We start from the raw sequence: 18,426 nt of genomic DNA, 5'->3' as shown, positions 1-18,426 counted from the left end.
GATCTGTCTGTCTTATCAAGTTGATTATAAATTCTTAATCCTTCTGGACCCAGACCCAACAATAAGATTCTTTTCTTCCTTTCCTGTGTAAAAGTACCACTGACATCCTCAAGATTGGCTATGTAATTAAGAAAGTACTCCTTCCAATCTAGCCAAGCAACTGGAGGATCACCAGGAAAAATTAAAAATTCTCTCGGTGGATTTAAGTTTAATCCATGAATAGATCTTTCTCCACTAGCAGTAGCTTCACTAGTGTCAGGCATATTGAAGCAGCCACAATTATGCAATTCAGCTTAAAAGAAAGTATTCAAATCCTTGAGGACAGAAGCAAAATAATAGCAGGCAGCACCTTAACTTTCTCCAAATAAAAATGTAATAAAGGAAAATGAAAGTAATAATCGGAACAATAAAACAGTGAAAATACCGTGAAAATTGGATTGAGAACTCCGATTTCTTTTTTTTATGAAGATCGCGGTGAAGCTTGGTTTCAAAGCTCCGATTTCCTTTAACAAAAGATCGCGGTGAAATCACTTTAAAAATGTAAATAAAGATGGCCGACGACGTGACCTTACGTGGGGTCGTACCCAGAGTGCATCAGGATATCCAGGACGCACTTGAAGTGACGCACAATGGTCGGTGACGCGGCAAGACAAGTTCTAACGAGAAGCTGCGTCTTTTAAAAAGTGCGCTGAAGGCGGCTGGTGCAGCAGCGGTTGATAACGGGAGCCACTTCAAAGAATGCAAAGGTAGCACTGGTAGAAATAAAATAAAATACAGTAGATCTCACCGCAACTGAATTGTAGAGTTCCAATGATTCGTAGTTTCCGATGTAAGCCACATACAACAGGAAAGCTTCTTGATAAATCGGGTAGAAACGAAGAAATCCCCCCCCCAAAAAAATTAGAATAATCTAATTACAATATCCTGCTTTATGAAATTCAATTCATAGTTTAAAGGTTTCCCTCGTTGCCAAATCTGTAGTGAGTCTAATGCAGATTTAGATAAATTCAAAGCTTTATTTGAAGGACGTAAAGCAGTAGTAAAAAGGTGCTGCCAGCTTGGAAGAGAATCATGGACTGACCAGCACTCTAAGCATATGACACATTTACATTCTAAATGACATGTAATAATTCTAATAACAATTCCACAGCACATGCAACCCTAGTTACAATACACATCACTACAATCTCTATTCACGTGTGAGTTCCACTGCCTTTTTTAAAATTTAAATCACATTTTAATTGTAACACTTTTTAACAAAACATGCTCATGCAAAGCACGATACTCTGCCTCTGTTACAGCCAAATATGAAGAAATCAATTGCCATAAAATCTATTTGACTGAAAACACTATTTCAAAAACATTTATTTAACAAAAATAATAAAATAAAGCAGGAATGGTCCTTGTACTAGAAAACTTTCATGTGAGGAACGTGACACAGTAACATTAAGGGTTCAATAAATACACTATCCCAGAATTCACAGCAGAGTTAGTTAGGTAGTTCCTTTTTGACAGTCAGGCTCTGACTTCAATTCTGAATACATACTATGTTCTGGCCTTAAAAAGGAAGGGGAGGAAGTAAAAAATAAAAACCCATGATGGAGAAATAAGGAACATTTCCTTTTCCGTAATAGAATTTCCTTTGACAGTAGGAAGCAATGTAAAACAACAATATATTCATACCTCAGGGAAAAAGAAATGGACAGTGAGGATAGGAAAAGTTTTACGTTAGAAAATTGGAGCGGGTGGCTTGGGTTACTAAGGTTTGTGGAGTCAGGATACATGCAGAAATATTTGCCAGCTGTAAAAGCCGTTGCAAATATGCATTGAAATGGGATGTTTCTCAAGAGAATTGCGGTGACCGCTTTTCTTATAGTTGAATTTTATTCTCAGCTTGAGCCCCTGAAAAGAAATAATGCACAGCACTGTGCATCTAACTATTGCATCCAATTAAGTATTTAATGTTTTGATTAAGGAAACCAAAATTCAAATTCCTCTATAATTTATGAAAACCTATTTACGATTACTAGTTCTAGCTTTGTCTTTTTTAATACAACCACTTTGGATTGGCATTTTTACAAAATTATGCTTTAATAGTAGTCAAACTTCTCAAAATATTGGCTGTTTTCTTTACATTTTTTAAATGTAAATCTGATATTGAAACGTATTTCGAGATGCAGAGACAGTGCATTTATGAATACCAAAAATATATGATTTTTACAGCCTTGTGTAGGGCTCTCTTTTAGGTTCACCGACAGCTATTATGACACTCAAGTTTGTTAGAATACTGTAATTGGAGACTAGGCAAGCACAGGAAAGATCTGATAAAATTCAATTAAAAGCTTTAAACAACTGCTAACCATATGGTGTCTATTGTAATGATGGGCGTCAGGATATTAACATGGCAGTGTGCTGATTTGCCAGGATTTCTGGTGCTATAGAAATGTATCTTTTGTCTCCTCTGAAGTCATGTACCTCACACTTCCAGGGGACCAACAATGACCCAGAACAGGTACAAACTATAGAAAAATGCGGTAGAGGGCTTACATGTGTACTTCCAGAAGAATTAAAGCTTTCATTGGTTTCTTCCGAAGAACTTTACAAATTACTTCAATACAAATAATTCATTCACTACCAATTTTTATTGGTGGTGCAACACGAATTTCCTAGCTTGCTTGGGTCTGCTCACAAAAGGCCAGACAGATCATTCATTGCCTGTCAGAACACTTCAAAGAAGCTTGCCCATATGCAAACCATGTGGGACAAAAATAAAAGCACATGGATCCTGCACTGCTCCTGCAAAAGGTAATGCTAAATTCATAACAAATGAACAGATCATAAATAACAAATAAGCAATCTTTAAAACTAAAAGATGGTGTAGAAATACAGCAAAGTAAAATGCCATCATACACTGTATCTTAGAAGCCAAAGACAAGCAAAGAATACATGTAAAATATTTAAAATCCATTAAAAATGCTTCCTGCAGAAACGGTCTGTAAAAAAACAATAGGTTAATATCGCCAGAAATCATTTTGGGCATGTTTTGCATCCAACATTCTAACAATCTATTAAGTACGGTAAATAAAACCATGGTGTCAAAATGCTTCATAATTCATCTCTTTGTGATGGATTCCGTACTCATCTCCAGTTTCAGAACAATATCTTTTAGACTTCGATGTTCTGCCCAGTTGACTCTGCTCCCCAGAATGATATTCTGTAATACAAGATGTGTTATTAATAGATATAATGTTCTCGTAATTGTTTGAATAAGTGCAACAAAACTAAAATTTCAAAAGCATTTCCTTAGGGGTCACCAGCGGCGGCTGCGAGCAGGGAAAAGTTTGTCGGACAGAGCTGTGGACAATAAATAACCAAAAGCAAAAAAAGCTCTTCAGCTCCCAATGTACAGGCTCCAAGACTCCCCTGCGCCAATTCAGATGCTTCTCTCATGCTGGTACTACCTGGGATTGGGCAGAGCGGGCTGGTTTTACGCTCCAACAGAGACTGTGAGCCTGTGCCTGCTGTTCTCCAAGCAACTGCCTGGAGATATCTAGGTGCGCATGTCGGTTTGGCTGTCCAAACAGCCAGCTAACTTAGCATGTGCATTTGCAGTACCCTGTGCACTACTCATGCTGCTGTCAGAGGATGGCACCACCCTCAAGACTCCGCTGCAGCTCTGGCATGCAAAAATAAATAATAAAGCAATTGTATTAATTGCTTTATTATCATCTTAATTTACATGTTTTCATCCGCTAGCTCCAGCAGTGGGGTGACGTTCCCTCGCCATAAAAGAGGAGCTGCCGCTGGGTGTCACCTACTTATTTGTCAGGGAAAGGCTGGATTGCTGCTCAACTTCACAAAGTAAAATCAACGTTGATTACAAATATACTTGCTAGTTTACAAAAGTTTGTTATGTTAATTAATTTTATAAAGCGCAAATAGTTGCCCGGAGGCGTTAAGGCGCGACTGATTATCCTGGCGTGTGAGCAGAGTTAATAGGTGAAATGCCATGTTTTCAGTGACTTATGGAAGAGAGCAAGTTTGTCTGAAATTTAATATGCAGAGGCAAGGAGTTCCAAAGTTTAGAATCCCCTGTCACAAAACTTCTGCTGCCCCAGGCGGCGCGTATAAACTTAGGGATCCTAACATTTCTTGCTGCACTTGAACGGAGGGGCCTCTCTGGCAGATGCCATTTAAGAATGTCCTTAATGTAAGTTGGCCCAAGATCATACAAAGCTCTAAAGATGATGCATACAGCTTTGAAATTGACTTTGTTTGACCAGGTGCCAATGAAGCACCCTTAAAGCTGGTTTAGCAGATTGGAATTTGGGGATTCTGAAGAAGAGCCTAGCAGCACCATTCTGAAGAGATTGCAATTTATTTAGGTACTGCACCTGTAAGATTAAATACGCCCATTGCAGTAATCTAATTTTGAGAGTATTAATGCTGTTACTACTGTTCTTTGTAAAGAAGGTGGAATACATGGAAGAATCTTTTTGATTAACTGAAGAGTATAGAAAGTGGTCAAAATAGTGGTATTGACCTGGTCTCCAAAGGTAAATGTATTGTTCATAAGGACGCCCAGATTTCTGACCTTTTTTAACAGGAGCTGGTATGGCCCTAGATTCCGCGTCCAGCAGGAACGCGTCCAGCAGGTGATTTCTTTGCCAAAAAGGAGAACCTCCGTCTTACTGGAATTCAATTTAAGACAGTTTCTGCCCATTCAGTCTCCTACGGACATGCTATCATTGAGTCCAAGTGTTGTTGTGTCCGAGGGATTGGAGAAGGATACCACAATCTGGGAATTGTCAGCATATGATACCAGGAAAAAAACAAACCATTTAATCAGATTCGCAAGGGGTTTAACGTACACATGAAATAGTGTTGGGCTCAATGAAGACCCTTGTGGCACGCTGCAGGGCAATGAGAAGGGCTTGCATTCAAACTCTTTTAAAGACACTGTCTGTTCACGATCACTAAGAAAATATTTTAAAAGGGAGAGAGCAACTCCTCCGATTGTGATATGAGCCAAACGGTTGATCAGGAATGATTAAAAGTGTCAAATGACGCTGAAAGATCAAATAATAGAAGAACAGCATGTCCTCCATTGTCCAGGATACATCAGATCTCTTCTGTGGCCATTTTAAGAGCAGTTTCAGTGAATTGGGTATGGTCTAGACCATGGGTACCCATAGTACGGCCCACGGGCCGGTGGCGGCCCGGCAAGCCTTCCTTGGGGCCTTCGGACCTTGCAAACATAGTACCCATGTATTTTTTTTTTTATAGAGTATCTGCTGCAGCGCGACTCTGAGAGTCTCTGCTGCTCTGTGGGGGCCGGGCGATTCTCGCATAGCCAGAGTGGAGCTGCGGGGGCCTAAGATGAGGTGAAATACAACAAAGCCTCATTAGCATGCAAATGGCCTTTAATGACCTATGAAGTGCTTGGGTGTGGCTGTGTGTGTGTGCGCCTGGAAGCTGTCTCAGCCCAGGCTGACACACAGGCAGGGTGAGATGACAGAGGGAGGTAGAGGGAGGGGGGGAGAGAGGGAGGGAGGGAGGGGGAGAGCGGGGGGGAGAGAGGGAGGGAGGGAGGGGGAGAGCGAGGGAGAGAGACGGGCAGTGAGACGGGGAGTGAGAGAGGGAGGGGGGAGGGGGAAGTGAGAGAGGGGGAGGGTGAGAGAGGGGGGAGTGAGGGAGGGAGTGAGAGAGAGACAGAGAGGGAAGGAGACAGAGAGAGACAGACAGACAGAGAGAGACAGACAGGCAGAGGGAGGGAGACAGAGAGAGAGGGAGCGAGGGAGTGAGGGAGGGGGAGAGGGAGCGAGAGAGGGAGGGAGAGAGGGAGGGAGGAAGGGAGAGAGAGGGAGGAAGGGAGAGAGAGGGAGGAAGGGAGAGAGAGAGAGGGAGCGAGGGAGAGAGAGAGGGAGGGAGAGAGAGAGAGAGGGAGGGAGAGAGAGAGGGAGGGAGAGAGAGTGAAAGAGAGAGAGAGAACAAGGGAGGGAGGGAGAGACAGGGAGAGAGGGAGGGAGAGACAGGGAGTGAGAGAGGGAGTGAGGGAGTGAGTGAGGGAGAGAGGGAGTGAGTGAGTGAGTGAGGGAGTGAGTGAGTGAGTGAGGGAGTGAGTGAGAGACAGAGGGAGTGAGAGAGGGTGGGAGCGAAGGAGAGAGAGAGAGAGAGAGAGAGGGAGCGAGGGAGGGAGAGAGAGGGAAGGAGAGAGCGAGCAAGAGAGGGAGGGTGAGAGGGAGCAAGAGAGGGAGCAAGAGAGGGAGAGAGAGAGGGAGGGAGAGAGGGGGAGGGAGGGAGAGAGGGAGGGAGTGGGGGAGAGAGGGAGTGAGTGAGGGAGGGAGTGAGAGGGAGTAAGAGACACAGACAGACAGAGGGAGGGAGCGAGGGAGGGTCCGAGGGAGGGAGAGAGAGAGGGAGGGAGAGAGGGAGCAAGACAGGGAGCGAGGGAGGGAGAGAGGGAGCGAGATAGGGAGGGAGAGAGAGAGAGGGAGGGAGGGAGAGAGAGAGAGAGCGAGAGAGGGAGTGAGTGAGTGAGTGAGTGAGTGAGTGAGTGAGTGAGTGAGTGAGTGAGAGAGAGAGAGAGAGAGAGAGAGAGATGTGTGTATGCCGGGTCTGGTGGCTAAGTGGACAAAGGCATCCGCTGCAGGGACCTGTGATCAACCTCATTGTCATAGTTTTTGTTGTTGTTCTAGCCCGCACGATCCCCGACTGACCCCGCCCCCACCGGTCCGGCCCTCGGACACAAACCACAATGTAAATTTGGCCCCCGAGAGAAAGTTTGTAAGTACCCATGGTCTAGACAATAATGCTGTTGAATGAAACCAGCCAATTGGGTATCAAGGCCTTTTTCAATGATTTTTACAGGAAAGGGTAGTCTAGAGATGGGGCGATAACTATTTGGAGTCGTGCTGGGCTTCTTTAAGAGAGGTACTATGGACGCTTTCTTTCAGTCACTCTGCAAAAACTCTGGTGATCATTTTATTAAAAATTATTATAAGGTTACTTTCAATGATCTCGGGGACCAGTTGCATAATCTTTACGGGGCATGAGTCATAGGGGGAACCTGATTACGTGGTTTTGATCAATTCCATAACTTGTTGGTCGTTTAGGGGGGATAAGGCAGTGAGGGTAGCTATAGTTGAAATTTGTCTGACCAGTCGTTCTCCCTTCCCCATGGAAGTAGACGAGGCTGTGAATTTATTAAAAATTAGTTCCACCTTTGATTGAGAGAATATTGCCAAGGAATTACAGAAGGAACTACTACTCTCCTTTGAATCAACTCACGGGACATTGGAGAGTTTTTTTACTGTTAAAAATAATTATTTTGTAGAGTTCTTTGCGGCTCTATTTTCTGAGTAAACTACTGAGCTTTTTCTTCTTTTATCATACTTTTATAAGCTGCAATATATCACTTATAATTAGCTGTTTCAACCTGATTAGAATCCTTTCTCTATTGTTTTTCTAGTTTTCTGCAGATCTGTTTTTGGTTTCTCAGTCTGGTGGAGAACCATGGTGCAGAGGGTTTGGATCTGCCACATTTAACTGCCTTAATAGGAGCTAGACTCAAGAAAACAAATGTGAGAGCAACCCTTCGAGACAACGGGAACTGGGTTAAAAGTAACCAACAAAATGTATATGTCCCCCATGTAATTATTAGTCTATTACTTAATTTTCCCAACTCTTACTTCATACACACTCACACACAAGCAAGCCAAACAGTAAGTCCTTTTTTTTGTCAAAATAAATATCTCCTCCTTTATAAAACACATTTTTTTAATACAACAGTAAAATCTATTTAAAACCTAACAATTCATAGTCTATTGTACAGGAGAAATCACCAAAAGTTATCCTTATACGCTGAATAATTAATGCATATACATGGTAATCATTTTCCATCAATAGGATTTATACTCAATACTCAAAGCAATACAATAAAAACAACTTGTTTTTATTGTATTGCTTTTTCATTATCTGTATTATTTGTAATGGTTTTTGCGGGAATTCAAAGTTATTATCGGAATAGTGCTATCCATGAATACACTTGCACTAGGAACAAAGAAATATTATGTTCTCGGTTTATAATGCAAAACTAAGCATGAGTAGAATGAAAATCCTATTGAAGGAAAAGGATTACCATGTATATGCATTAATGATTCAGCGTATAAGAATAACATTTTGTGAATTCTCCTGTACACTATTCTATGAATTGCTGGGTTTTAAATCGGTTTTACTGTTGTATTTGAAAAAACACATTTGATAAAGGAGGAGAACGTTTTTTTTAACAAAAAACAGGACTTACAGTGTGGGTTGTTTGTGTGTGTGTGAAGTATAGTTTGGAGAATTATGTAATAGACTAATAATTACAAGGGGGACATATAATTTTTGTTGGTTAATAGGCGATAGAGCCTGCACTGTGGATCGAATCCAATTATCCTGGTCAAGGGTGAGGAGCTCTAAATTATTAGACTTATAAGGCAGAGAGTCAGTTGAAGCCTGTTTGAAATCTAAAAGATCTATTATAGTCCAGGCTTGATATGTGTGGGAGATATGGTGATTGGGAGACTGCGCATTAACCTGTTTAAAGTTCATTTAAAAAAAGACCTTGTGGTGGTCCGACCAGCTTAGTGGAAGAATATCGGTTAAAGACACCATATGACTGTTAAAAAAAATGCTATCCAGCGTGTGGCCCCTACTATGTGTGGGGCCATCCACAAGCTGCGTGAGACCAAAGCATGATGTCATGTCCAATAATTCCTCAGTATCTTTATCCGCACACGACTCAAGGTGAAAATTAAAATCACTTAGCATGGTAAAGTCTGCTGAAAAAACCTGGACTCTAATAAGGGAGTCATCTCTTGAATAAAAGCAGATCTCAGACCAGGGGTCTATAGACTAAAATCCAATTTCAGGACTGGATTTTAGATAGCTCAAAAATAAATGAAAGCGCTTCACATGTGTTAGATGGTAAGACTTGGAATTTGGCAGGGAAGAGAGTACAGTAAGCTAATGCAATGCCGCTGCCTCTCTCAAGTGACCTGTCTGCTCTGTAAATGGAATATCCGGCCGGCACTGCTAAGACTAAATCCGGACCTGATGAGGCTTCAGCTCAGGTTTCCGTGATAAATACTATGTCTAAGTTGCAGTGCTCTACAAGCAAGGCAAATTCGGTGTTGTGTCTAATAGTGATTTAGCATTTAAAAGGGCACTCTTACATTTGGCCAGGTTAGGGGCCTCCATGTGTTGTGGGCAGGTATCAGCATCCTTTAACTGAACTCCTATACTGGCTTGTAGGTTCCTCCAAACCTTGAGACAGCCTTGACATGTGGATGTCGGCGAGGCTACTAGGTGGGCTGGATTAATTGCTGTACAGCAAATGTTGTTACCTTCTGAGTTGAGGGATATCCTTGCCTCCCTTGATTAACATTTCCTACCTGAGTCAGTCAGGAAATAACTAGGGTGTCTGGCGCTAGGTGCGGACGGGCCTGCCTTTGGCGCGGACGTGCTGAGAGTGTGTTTAAGTAACCCTCTATTGGAGGGGTGTGTGACCAGGTGGAGTCGCCAATGATCATCGCTGTAGAAGGGAGTGGTTAAGCAGTTGGGCAAATGATAAAACAAACCGGGGTCCAGCAACCTCACTTACAGACCAGCAAGCTCCCCTGAGGACAATAAGGTACTGGCGAAATTAAAGGTAACTAAAATAACAATGAGAAAGTAAACACATAAAAGCAATTAAAATGGGCATAGAACCCGTACCAAGAGAAGTTACAGGAGCCAGGCACTTCCTGAAAACAAGCATTTACAATGCAACGCTGGCATTGTAAATGACACATTTTTTATTTATGTGTTGGTTTTGAAAACAGATAAATAAATGACATTGTCATTTACAATGCCAATAGCTTAATCTCTCTGGTGGTGGTAGTGGTGTTGGATGTGGTGGTGATGGTGGATGTGGTGGTGGATGTGGATGTGGTGGTGGATGTGGATGTGGATGTGGTGGTGGTGGTGGTGGATGTGGTGGTGGATGTGGTGGATGTGGTGGTGGATGTGGTGGTGGTGGATGATGTGGTGGTGGATTTGGAGGTGGATGTGGCGGATGTTGTGGTGATGGTGGTTGTGGATGTGGTGGAAGTCGTGGTGGTGGTGGTAGTGGATGTGGTGGAAGTCGTGGTGGTGGTGGATGTGGTGGAAGTGGTGGTGGTGGTGGAAGTGGTGGATGTGGTGGTGGTGGATGTGGTGGTGGTGGATGTGGTGGTAGATGTGGTGGTATATATGGTGGTGGTGGATGTGGTGGTGCTGGTGGATGTGGTATTGGTGGTGGAGGTGGATGTGGTGGCGGAGGTGGATGTGGTGGAGTTGGATGTGGTGGTGGAGGTGGATGTGGTGGTGGTGGATGTGGTGGTGGTGAATGTGGTGGTGGATGTTGTGGTGGTGGATGTGGTGGTGGTGGTGGATGTCGTGGTGGTGGGTGTGGTGGATGTGGTGGTGGTGGATGTGGTGGTGGTAGATGTGGTGGTGGTAGATGTGGTGGTGGTAGTGGTAGATGTGGTGGATGTGGTAGATGTGGTGGTGGAAGTGGAGGATGTGGTGGATGTGGTGGTGATTGTGGGTGTGGTAGTGGAAGTGGTGGGGATGCTGGATGTGGTGGTGATGGTAGATGTGGTGGTGGTGGATGTGGTGGTGGTGGATGTTGTGGTGGATGTGGTGGTGGTTATGAATTTGGTGGTTGTGGTGGATGTGGCGGTGGTGGATGTGGTGAATGTGGTGGATGTGGTTGTGGATGTGGTGGTGAATGTGATGGTTGCAGAAAGATAATCACGGCAATCTGCGGGCAGTCTTGCTAAACCGCCAGATTAAGATGCAGTTGCTGCCCAGCTCCAGGGCTTCGCAGGAAAGATGCAATATTTCCTCCGAGGTTTCGGGCTGTCACACAGGCTGCAATGGGGCCACGGTGAACAGGTTCAATATGTTTGTTTAAAGAGGCTTGATGTTCTCGTTGGACAGATGGTGCCTCCTGCTCGGTTGACGGGGCGCCTTCCTGCGAACATACCCCAAACCTGGCAATCCCACCAGAGCTGAAATCACCCCTGTGAGAAACTGTTGAGCAATCAATCACCCGAAACAAGCATAACTGAAACCCTCCAACCTGTCATTTTCATTGTACGCTAATGCGAGCGAGCAAAGGACTGCCCACCAAGGGGTCGAGACATGAAAAACCACAAACGCATGCAGAGCTTCTGTGATCATTCTAGACTCGTGCAATCTTCACACATTCATAGTTAAGTAAAAGAATCCCCTAGTTGGGTCTCTATAGTTAGTCATCCAATGTAAAATGTGCTCACATCCTTATCTGTTTTTTTCACCCATTTGTTCATCTTAGCTTAAAGTATTGGAAAGCTGCACGAGGCAGCCATGCACGGCGCAAACAACGGTTGCTAACAGCTTCAATATGTTGTATACTTTTTTTCTCCTGGCCCTGTTCAATGACTACCTCGGCTGCAGTTTCCATGGCTGGCTTCATCCCATCCACCAAAAATGCACAGCCTTTTGTCTCTAAGCCCCATCCTTTTCAGACTGGGCGCCCCGACTTCCTGCTGGGGTAAAAGGTTCCTTATCTTCTTTATGGGGCCATCTAGACCTATAAAGAAGATAAGAAACCTTTTACTTCAGCAGTAAGTCAAGGAAGCCAATCTGAAAAGGACGGTGCTTAAAGAGAGAGAAGAACGTCACTAGGACCTCTTCTCCAATGGCTGGCCACCGATTAGGAGGCCAGCCAATGGAGAAAAGGGGCGGGGCTTAACCTCGCTAGTGATATTCTCTCTCTCATTAAATCTCGCCAGCGAGACTGCGCAAGCGCAGCCATCGCAGGCTGAGACCTAAAAAGGGCACAGCGTGCCTACAAGGAAAGTAAATGTTTCTGAGCTTACACAGCCTCTGTGACTCAGCTGCACGGAGGCGCGCTGAAAGTGTGTTTAAGGAACCCTACATTGGAGGGGCATGTCCAGGGGGCATGGCCAACGATGGTCACTGTAGGAGCGAGTGGTTAAGCAGTTGGGCAAATGATAAAACAAACCAGGGTCCAGAAACCCCACTTACCGAACCGGAGGGGTTCCCTAGAGGACGATAAGGTACTGGTGAAAATAAAGGTAACTAAAATAACAATGTGAAAGTAAACAAAACCAATTAAAATGGATTTAGAACCCATTCCAAGATGTTGCCCAAAGTTGCAGGAGCCAGGCACAGCCTGAAAAAAGGGCACAGCGTGCCTTTAAGGAAAGTAAATGTTTCTGGGTTTACAGTCTCTGTGACTCCGATGTTCAGTTTGTAATCAGGGACAATAGTTTGATTTTTTTTTTTAAAAACATGTTTTATTGCTTTTCATGTTAAACAACATTACAGCCAATCAAGCTGATATTTACATCTTTGTTACATGCGCTTCGAGTAACAGTATGGTCTTCTCATCATTTCAAAATCATTTGTAAACTGTCCCCACATCATCCTTAAGAATGTTAATATCATTTTCCAATGGGGTTATGCCTTATTCTGATGGAGTGGGGGAGGAAGTTAAAGGGAGAGGGGAAAATGTATTATAGTTTAACTTGTTTAAGGGAATTTTATCCTTAAGTCAATTATGAAAGTTATTTAACCTGTAAGTACAGATTCTCCAGTCTTCAAGAAATTTCCCATGTGAATCTATAACCGATACAATCGTAGGAAAACTGAAAACATATAATAGGTTGTTCCCAATAGTCACATGCTCTAATCAGGACTAGCAAGCAACACATTGATGCAGAAAGAGAAGATAGGAGATGAGAATCACCTTAATGGAAGAGATTCCATAACACGGTTTTATCCACCACAGCTTTGTACCTGCATCCGATATTTCAAGAGGCAATGATGAAGAAAGAGTGCAAGATTGTCTGGGTCACATATTTGTAATCATCTGCCACTAGAACTCTAGCAAAAAGTGCTGCTGTCATATGTATTCATCTTGTAGCAAGCACTTGCTTTGCCTGTCGGAGGGTGGTCACCATGCGTTAGAAAGGCATAATCAAGGTGTTGCTACTTTAAAGAAGGTCATCCCTTCCTTGGTCAACAGTTAACATGCATTGGGGTTTCCAAATATTAAACAGCTAATCATCCTTACAGAAAGACGTGTCTCGGCTCCTTCCGGGTAGAATTTTAGACATCTTCTAAAGATATGCACAGATCTATCAGTCATGGTTGTCAGCAACGAAATGAATGTCAGAAGCACGACAGGCTGGTTCACATAGACGTCTTGGGACACGTTTGGTATTAAAGGGGAATTCATTTTCCTGACAAGCTTGCCTGAAAGAACTCGATGTATGGTTCTTTGAATCAAAAAGCATGAATTACCCTAACCTTCTTGGTTACGTTTACTGGTAGGAGAAGTGCTGTTTTATAAGATATGTGACTTCATGCGCCATTAATGAATGAAGGCGGTTTTATCACCAAAGCCAAGATCATGTTAAGCTCCCATGCTTGAGCAGTTTAGAAAGAAAATGAAAAAAGTAGAACAGTTAGGAAATGTGCTTATTCTGCGAGAAGACTACGGATTGTGTATTGGTTGACATCTGTAATAAAACCTGATTTAGAGCTTGGCGGAGAGGGTACTCCATCGCAGTATTGATGGAGTACCCTCGCCGCCCGACTGAAATTCCGTAAGTAGGTCAGCGACTGAGGTTGTGGTTTGGCCATTAGTCTGTCCAGAGTATTTACAGTGAGCGAACATATGGCCAGTTTTTACTTTCACACACCAGCATGCAAAATGTGTCCCTAAGTGACAGTAAAAACATTTTAGTGATTCCCAAGCCCAGGGAGAAAACCTCTATAGGGAGTGGTCCGTTGCTTTTTTTTTTTTTTTTTACTTTCAGAAAGAAAGATATCGAAAATGTGAATTAGGGCACCGTCATGTTAACGGAGCTGCAGGGCATACTTTTAATGCTTTGACCTCAATCCCTGTGACAGTTGTTCCTGCCAATGTAAGAGATGTCTGTGCTGGGGCTGCAGCTACCTCTTAATATTGAGCATGGTTACTCAACCAGAGACAGAGTTCGTTACTCTGTAACCCGATGGAGTAAATACTACACTCCACAATCTAAATCAGCCTCAAAATATTACCACTAGGTGGCCTAAATTTTGCTTAGTGTAAAACATATGGAACAATTTGTGAGGTTGAGTAGTTAGATCAATTATTTCTGTTTAAGCGTACAAGACACAAAACCTTTAGTACTTCATAAAATACGTTGTCAATTTTTCTTACACCATTTTCTTCATTTTCAAAACAGTACAGATATACTTCAACAACCCCTTGTATGAAAAGTATCTCCACTTCCCCTGAATCTAGTCAGCATTTCATCATGCGAGCATATGCAGGACATTGCCTTTAAGTTTTCAATGTTGACAGCACCCTGACATCCCCAAAGTTGTGTCAACACTCATCTGGGAAACCATCTGTGCGTCTTCAGAAACCAAGCAATCAGATGAAGTGTGACAGGTTTGGGGTATTATATCCTGTCATTTTTGGTCAAGAAATGAAAATTAGCATTTAAGTCAATAATGCGGTCTATGTACATCCTTCACAGGCCTGTGTGGAAGGCCCATCTGGCCAAAGCCTGGGGCTCATAGAGTGAGGATACAGCTCAAACTCACATGAACAGGAAAGTGTAAGTACTGATATTCAAATACTGAATATTTTAGCAAGACCTGCCCTGATCAAATGCAGTGGAAATAACAATATGATGTGAAACCCCAGAAAGTAAGAGTATATCAACGAAACACATCCAACAACAAGGCCTGACCTACTTGGGCATCTGTTCCGGTACTTGGAGTCCAAACAGTATCGAGAGTTGTGAACAGTAAATGTAAGAACATGCTGCTAGGTTTAAACTTTACAACCAGACGAATGGACATTTCTCAATAAGGCTGCAGTGGCAGCTTTTCTTCTTGCAGAATGAGTCATACGTTTCCATGGTAGACGTCTGTTCGCATTCTGAAGCTACAAGCTATGCACAACACTACGAAATGAGTAGATCTACTTGGAAAAAGGTCTGTTTAAATCGAGCCACTATTGGAAACTGTTTGATCCTTCTGATATCTTTAGCTGTATCTAAATAAAATTCTCACATTCGGCCTAGGTAATACAGTGTACATTAGAGAAACACCAAACACCAAGTATTGTTCGAAAATCAAGGTGAGTCCTAATGATTAACTCGTCTGAATGGAAAACACTGCGTACAAAAATGATTGGTACAAGAAAGCCTTCCTTTGAGGAACATGCATTATGATTTCTATTTTGCTATAGCTATTTACTATAGCTGCACTCAGCTTCCACGAGGAAGGCTACTTCCTAACAGGAGTGAAGACTTGCTTGATGCCCCCAAAGAAATGCATGGATACAAGAAACTCAGAAAAACCTTTTTTAAGAAGCAAGGTGTAACTTTATGGAACTGAATTTTGGACCGGTATTAACCAAGTGAAGAAAATAGGATAAAGCTGCTTCTTCCTGGCATACAGAAGGATTATTCTAACCAGATGCAAAACCCCATCTATGTATAGGAAAAAAAAACCTGGCAGGTGTGTGCTTTGCCTATTTCACAATGGGGTTACTATGCTGTAGTAGATCTAACCCCTGGACTACCCTACTGACGCGCATATACGCCATAAAAGGTGTATACAAGTCATGGCCAGGAATCCCAACTGTCAACAGAGGTACCATTGTAACAGCAGCGCAAACACCTGACAAGGTGCTCATTACAGAAATGTGCAGAAGAGGTTAAAAGGCTATATAAGATATATTTAGAAGCTGCGTGACAAGTTCAAAGATGCTAGGGTGGAGAATTTGCCGTGACTTCTGTGGAGGAGATCAAGTCTGCGTGACACCTCCTTTAGGATCTCACCTAAAAGTAGAGAGATCGGGCTATTGCCAGCATCACTTCCTGTGCTTACTCACCGTGCCTCTACACCTTTCTTGTATTCCTTCCCAGCACTCAATTTGTGAACGAAAACTAATAAAACTGTACAAACTCTCTTGTTGTCTTTAGCTTACTTCTTCACATTTTCGTGCACTCGTCTGTAATTGGTTGTAAGGGTAAATACGAAATATAATGAAATTATTTCTCCTGGAGGAACAATGTTCCTTTCACCTATGCGATACCCTGCTTCCCTTTTGGACTACCAGGTAGTCAACTCTTTCCTTGGCCTCTGATTGACTAGTCAGTACACTTTCTCTACGCTTTTCCACTGATCCCATTAGTCTGAACCGTGATAATGAAAGGGAGGCATTCCAGATCCAGAATTATCCTGATATTGACAGAATTAACAAGACACTGGCAATAGCCCGATCTGTTTACTTTTAGGTGAGATACCAAAAAAGTAAATCCCCAGGTGGTGGGTCTGTGGAATGACTCCGACAAGAAAATCCAGAAGGACAGATTAGACGAAGAGCCGAACCCGCCAGGCCTACCTGTCCAGCCAATAGTGCTTTGTGAACATAAGCAGGGATGCACTAGTAGTGCCTACTAGATGTCCAAGACTAGCACACTGCGTGCCAGCACAGAGGAAGCAACTATTGCTCTGGAGGAGTGAGCATGCAAGCCTTATGGAAGGCTGCTTCTTGGCTGGCCTACAGCAGAACTTTATGCATAAGACAAACCATTGGGAGATGGTTCTCTTCTGTATTGTTATCATCTTTTTTTCATCTTGAGAAGCCCACAAAAAGTTGATCGTCCAATCGATGGTCTCTTGTCCGATCACTGTAAAATCTGAGGGCCCTCTCAGAATCAAGAAGGCAGAACTGCTCCTTTTCCTTGGAGGCAAGAGGTGGAGTATAGAAAGACAACAAAGTGATGGATTGCCCTATGTGGAAGGGCGTGACAAACTTTGTGCATGAGTGCTGGATGGGCAAGGCCTGGAGTTCACTTACTCACGGAGCTAAACACTGTTGATAAAGGTTAGGAGGCGTAGCGGGCCACTGTACATCAGTTCAAAAGGAGTGCAAATCAAATAGGTGATAATCAAATTAAGGTCCCTGCAGCATTATAAAACGTGTTAGTGCTTAGTCTTCAGAGGGTCCAAAATGCGGCAGCTAGGATGCTTGTCGGCCTCCCGAAATTTGTCTCAGCTCGCCGAACTATCCAGAATCTCCACTGGCTACCGATTGAGCAAAGAGTTAAGTTCAAAGCCCTCTGCTTAACTTTTAAAATTCTTAAACTAGCTTCCCCTCCTATTCTTTCACAGACTATCCTGTACTATGTCCCTGCTAGAGCTCTTCGCTCTGCTGGATTGAACCTCGCCATGGTGCCGCGTTTTAAACGAGCTAGAATGGGTGGACGCTCGTTCTCAGTGCTGGCGGCTGCACTCTGGAACTCTCTGCCAGCCCCACTCCGTTCAATCCCAGACTTGTTTCTTTTTAGGAAGGCTTTGAAGACCTTCCTCTTCTCCACAGTTTAGTCTGTCTTCTTGCCTTCGCCTTCTCATATGTGTTGTGTTATCCAGTTCTCCAAGCGCCGGGACGCCTCTTGGCTGCGGCATCCGTGCGCTATACAAAAAATAAATAACATAACATAACATAACAGTGGGGACATGTGGATTAGCCCCTTTAAGAAACACATTACAACAAGTGATTTGAAAGGGGATGGCTGATCAGGCAACTGTACAAAGGCCAAAAGATAACCTTCAAATGTCACCACAGCAAGGCCTTGTTAGGCTACAGAGACAGAATAGACAGAATATTAAAATGCCAGATAACTTTGCCTGTAAGGCTGAATGTCAAAGGAGGAACACCAGACAACAAACTTCCTCCAGCGTCCATCACATAAGGTTATAGTGGAGGGACATTTGACTGTCAGGATGATATTGACTAAATGTAAATGTGTAAATGTAAATGTATTGCGATTTATATAGCGCACGTATCACCGAAGGCATCAAGGCGCTTGCCTTGGGAACCCGTCCTGGTATTCCCCTGTGAGATAACCCCAGCAGGGTATCCACAAGGTGAAAGCCAGGCATCCCTCCGCGAGGGGCTGTAGTGGAGATTAAGCAAGCTATTGCCCAGAGTCGCAGAGTGTGAACCCGTGAGTCGAGTAGGCACCGGAACGAGAATTATCGAGTCTGTGGAATTTTTGAGCCCAGGACCCGCCGAGGCGGGGAATTGAACCCTGGTCCAGGACCGATCTCAGCTTCCGGGTCTGCCGCCTCTAACCCCTGAGCCACACTTCTCCACGGATCAGCAATTATAAAAGGACAGGAAGCAGATATGAAGGTGATGATCTCTTTATTAAGATCCGGGTATCAGAAACCCCATCCAACATCCAGGACTGGCAACTGTCATCTAATCAAGTGCTCAGTCTACCATAGCAACACCAGTGTTCTACATTCCATGACAAATTAAAGGACAACACT

General features: G+C 43.4%; 1 protein-coding gene across 3 annotated transcripts in view; it reads right to left on the bottom strand.

The window, feature by feature from the left end:
* Positions 1-992: 992 nt before the first annotated feature.
* CENPH (centromere protein H) overlaps positions 993-18,426 on the bottom strand; it is a 368,725-nt gene continuing 351,291 nt past the window's right edge. For all 3 annotated transcript variants that reach the window (XM_086960717.1, XM_086960719.1, XM_086960718.1), the window contains exon 9: positions 993-3,214. In XM_086960717.1, the coding sequence (XP_086816843.1) occupies positions 3,113-3,214 (102 nt within the window). In that variant the 3' untranslated portion in view covers positions 993-3,112. The remainder of the gene's footprint in view (positions 3,215-18,426) is intronic.

This window comes from Lissotriton vulgaris, chromosome 3_1 (genome assembly GCF_964263255.1).
Source record: "Lissotriton vulgaris chromosome 3_1, aLisVul1.2, whole genome shotgun sequence".
Lineage (NCBI taxonomy): Eukaryota > Metazoa > Chordata > Amphibia > Caudata > Salamandridae > Lissotriton > Lissotriton vulgaris.
The sequence above is the reverse complement of the archived record's forward strand: the minus strand, read 5'-3'. Positions and strand labels throughout refer to the sequence as shown.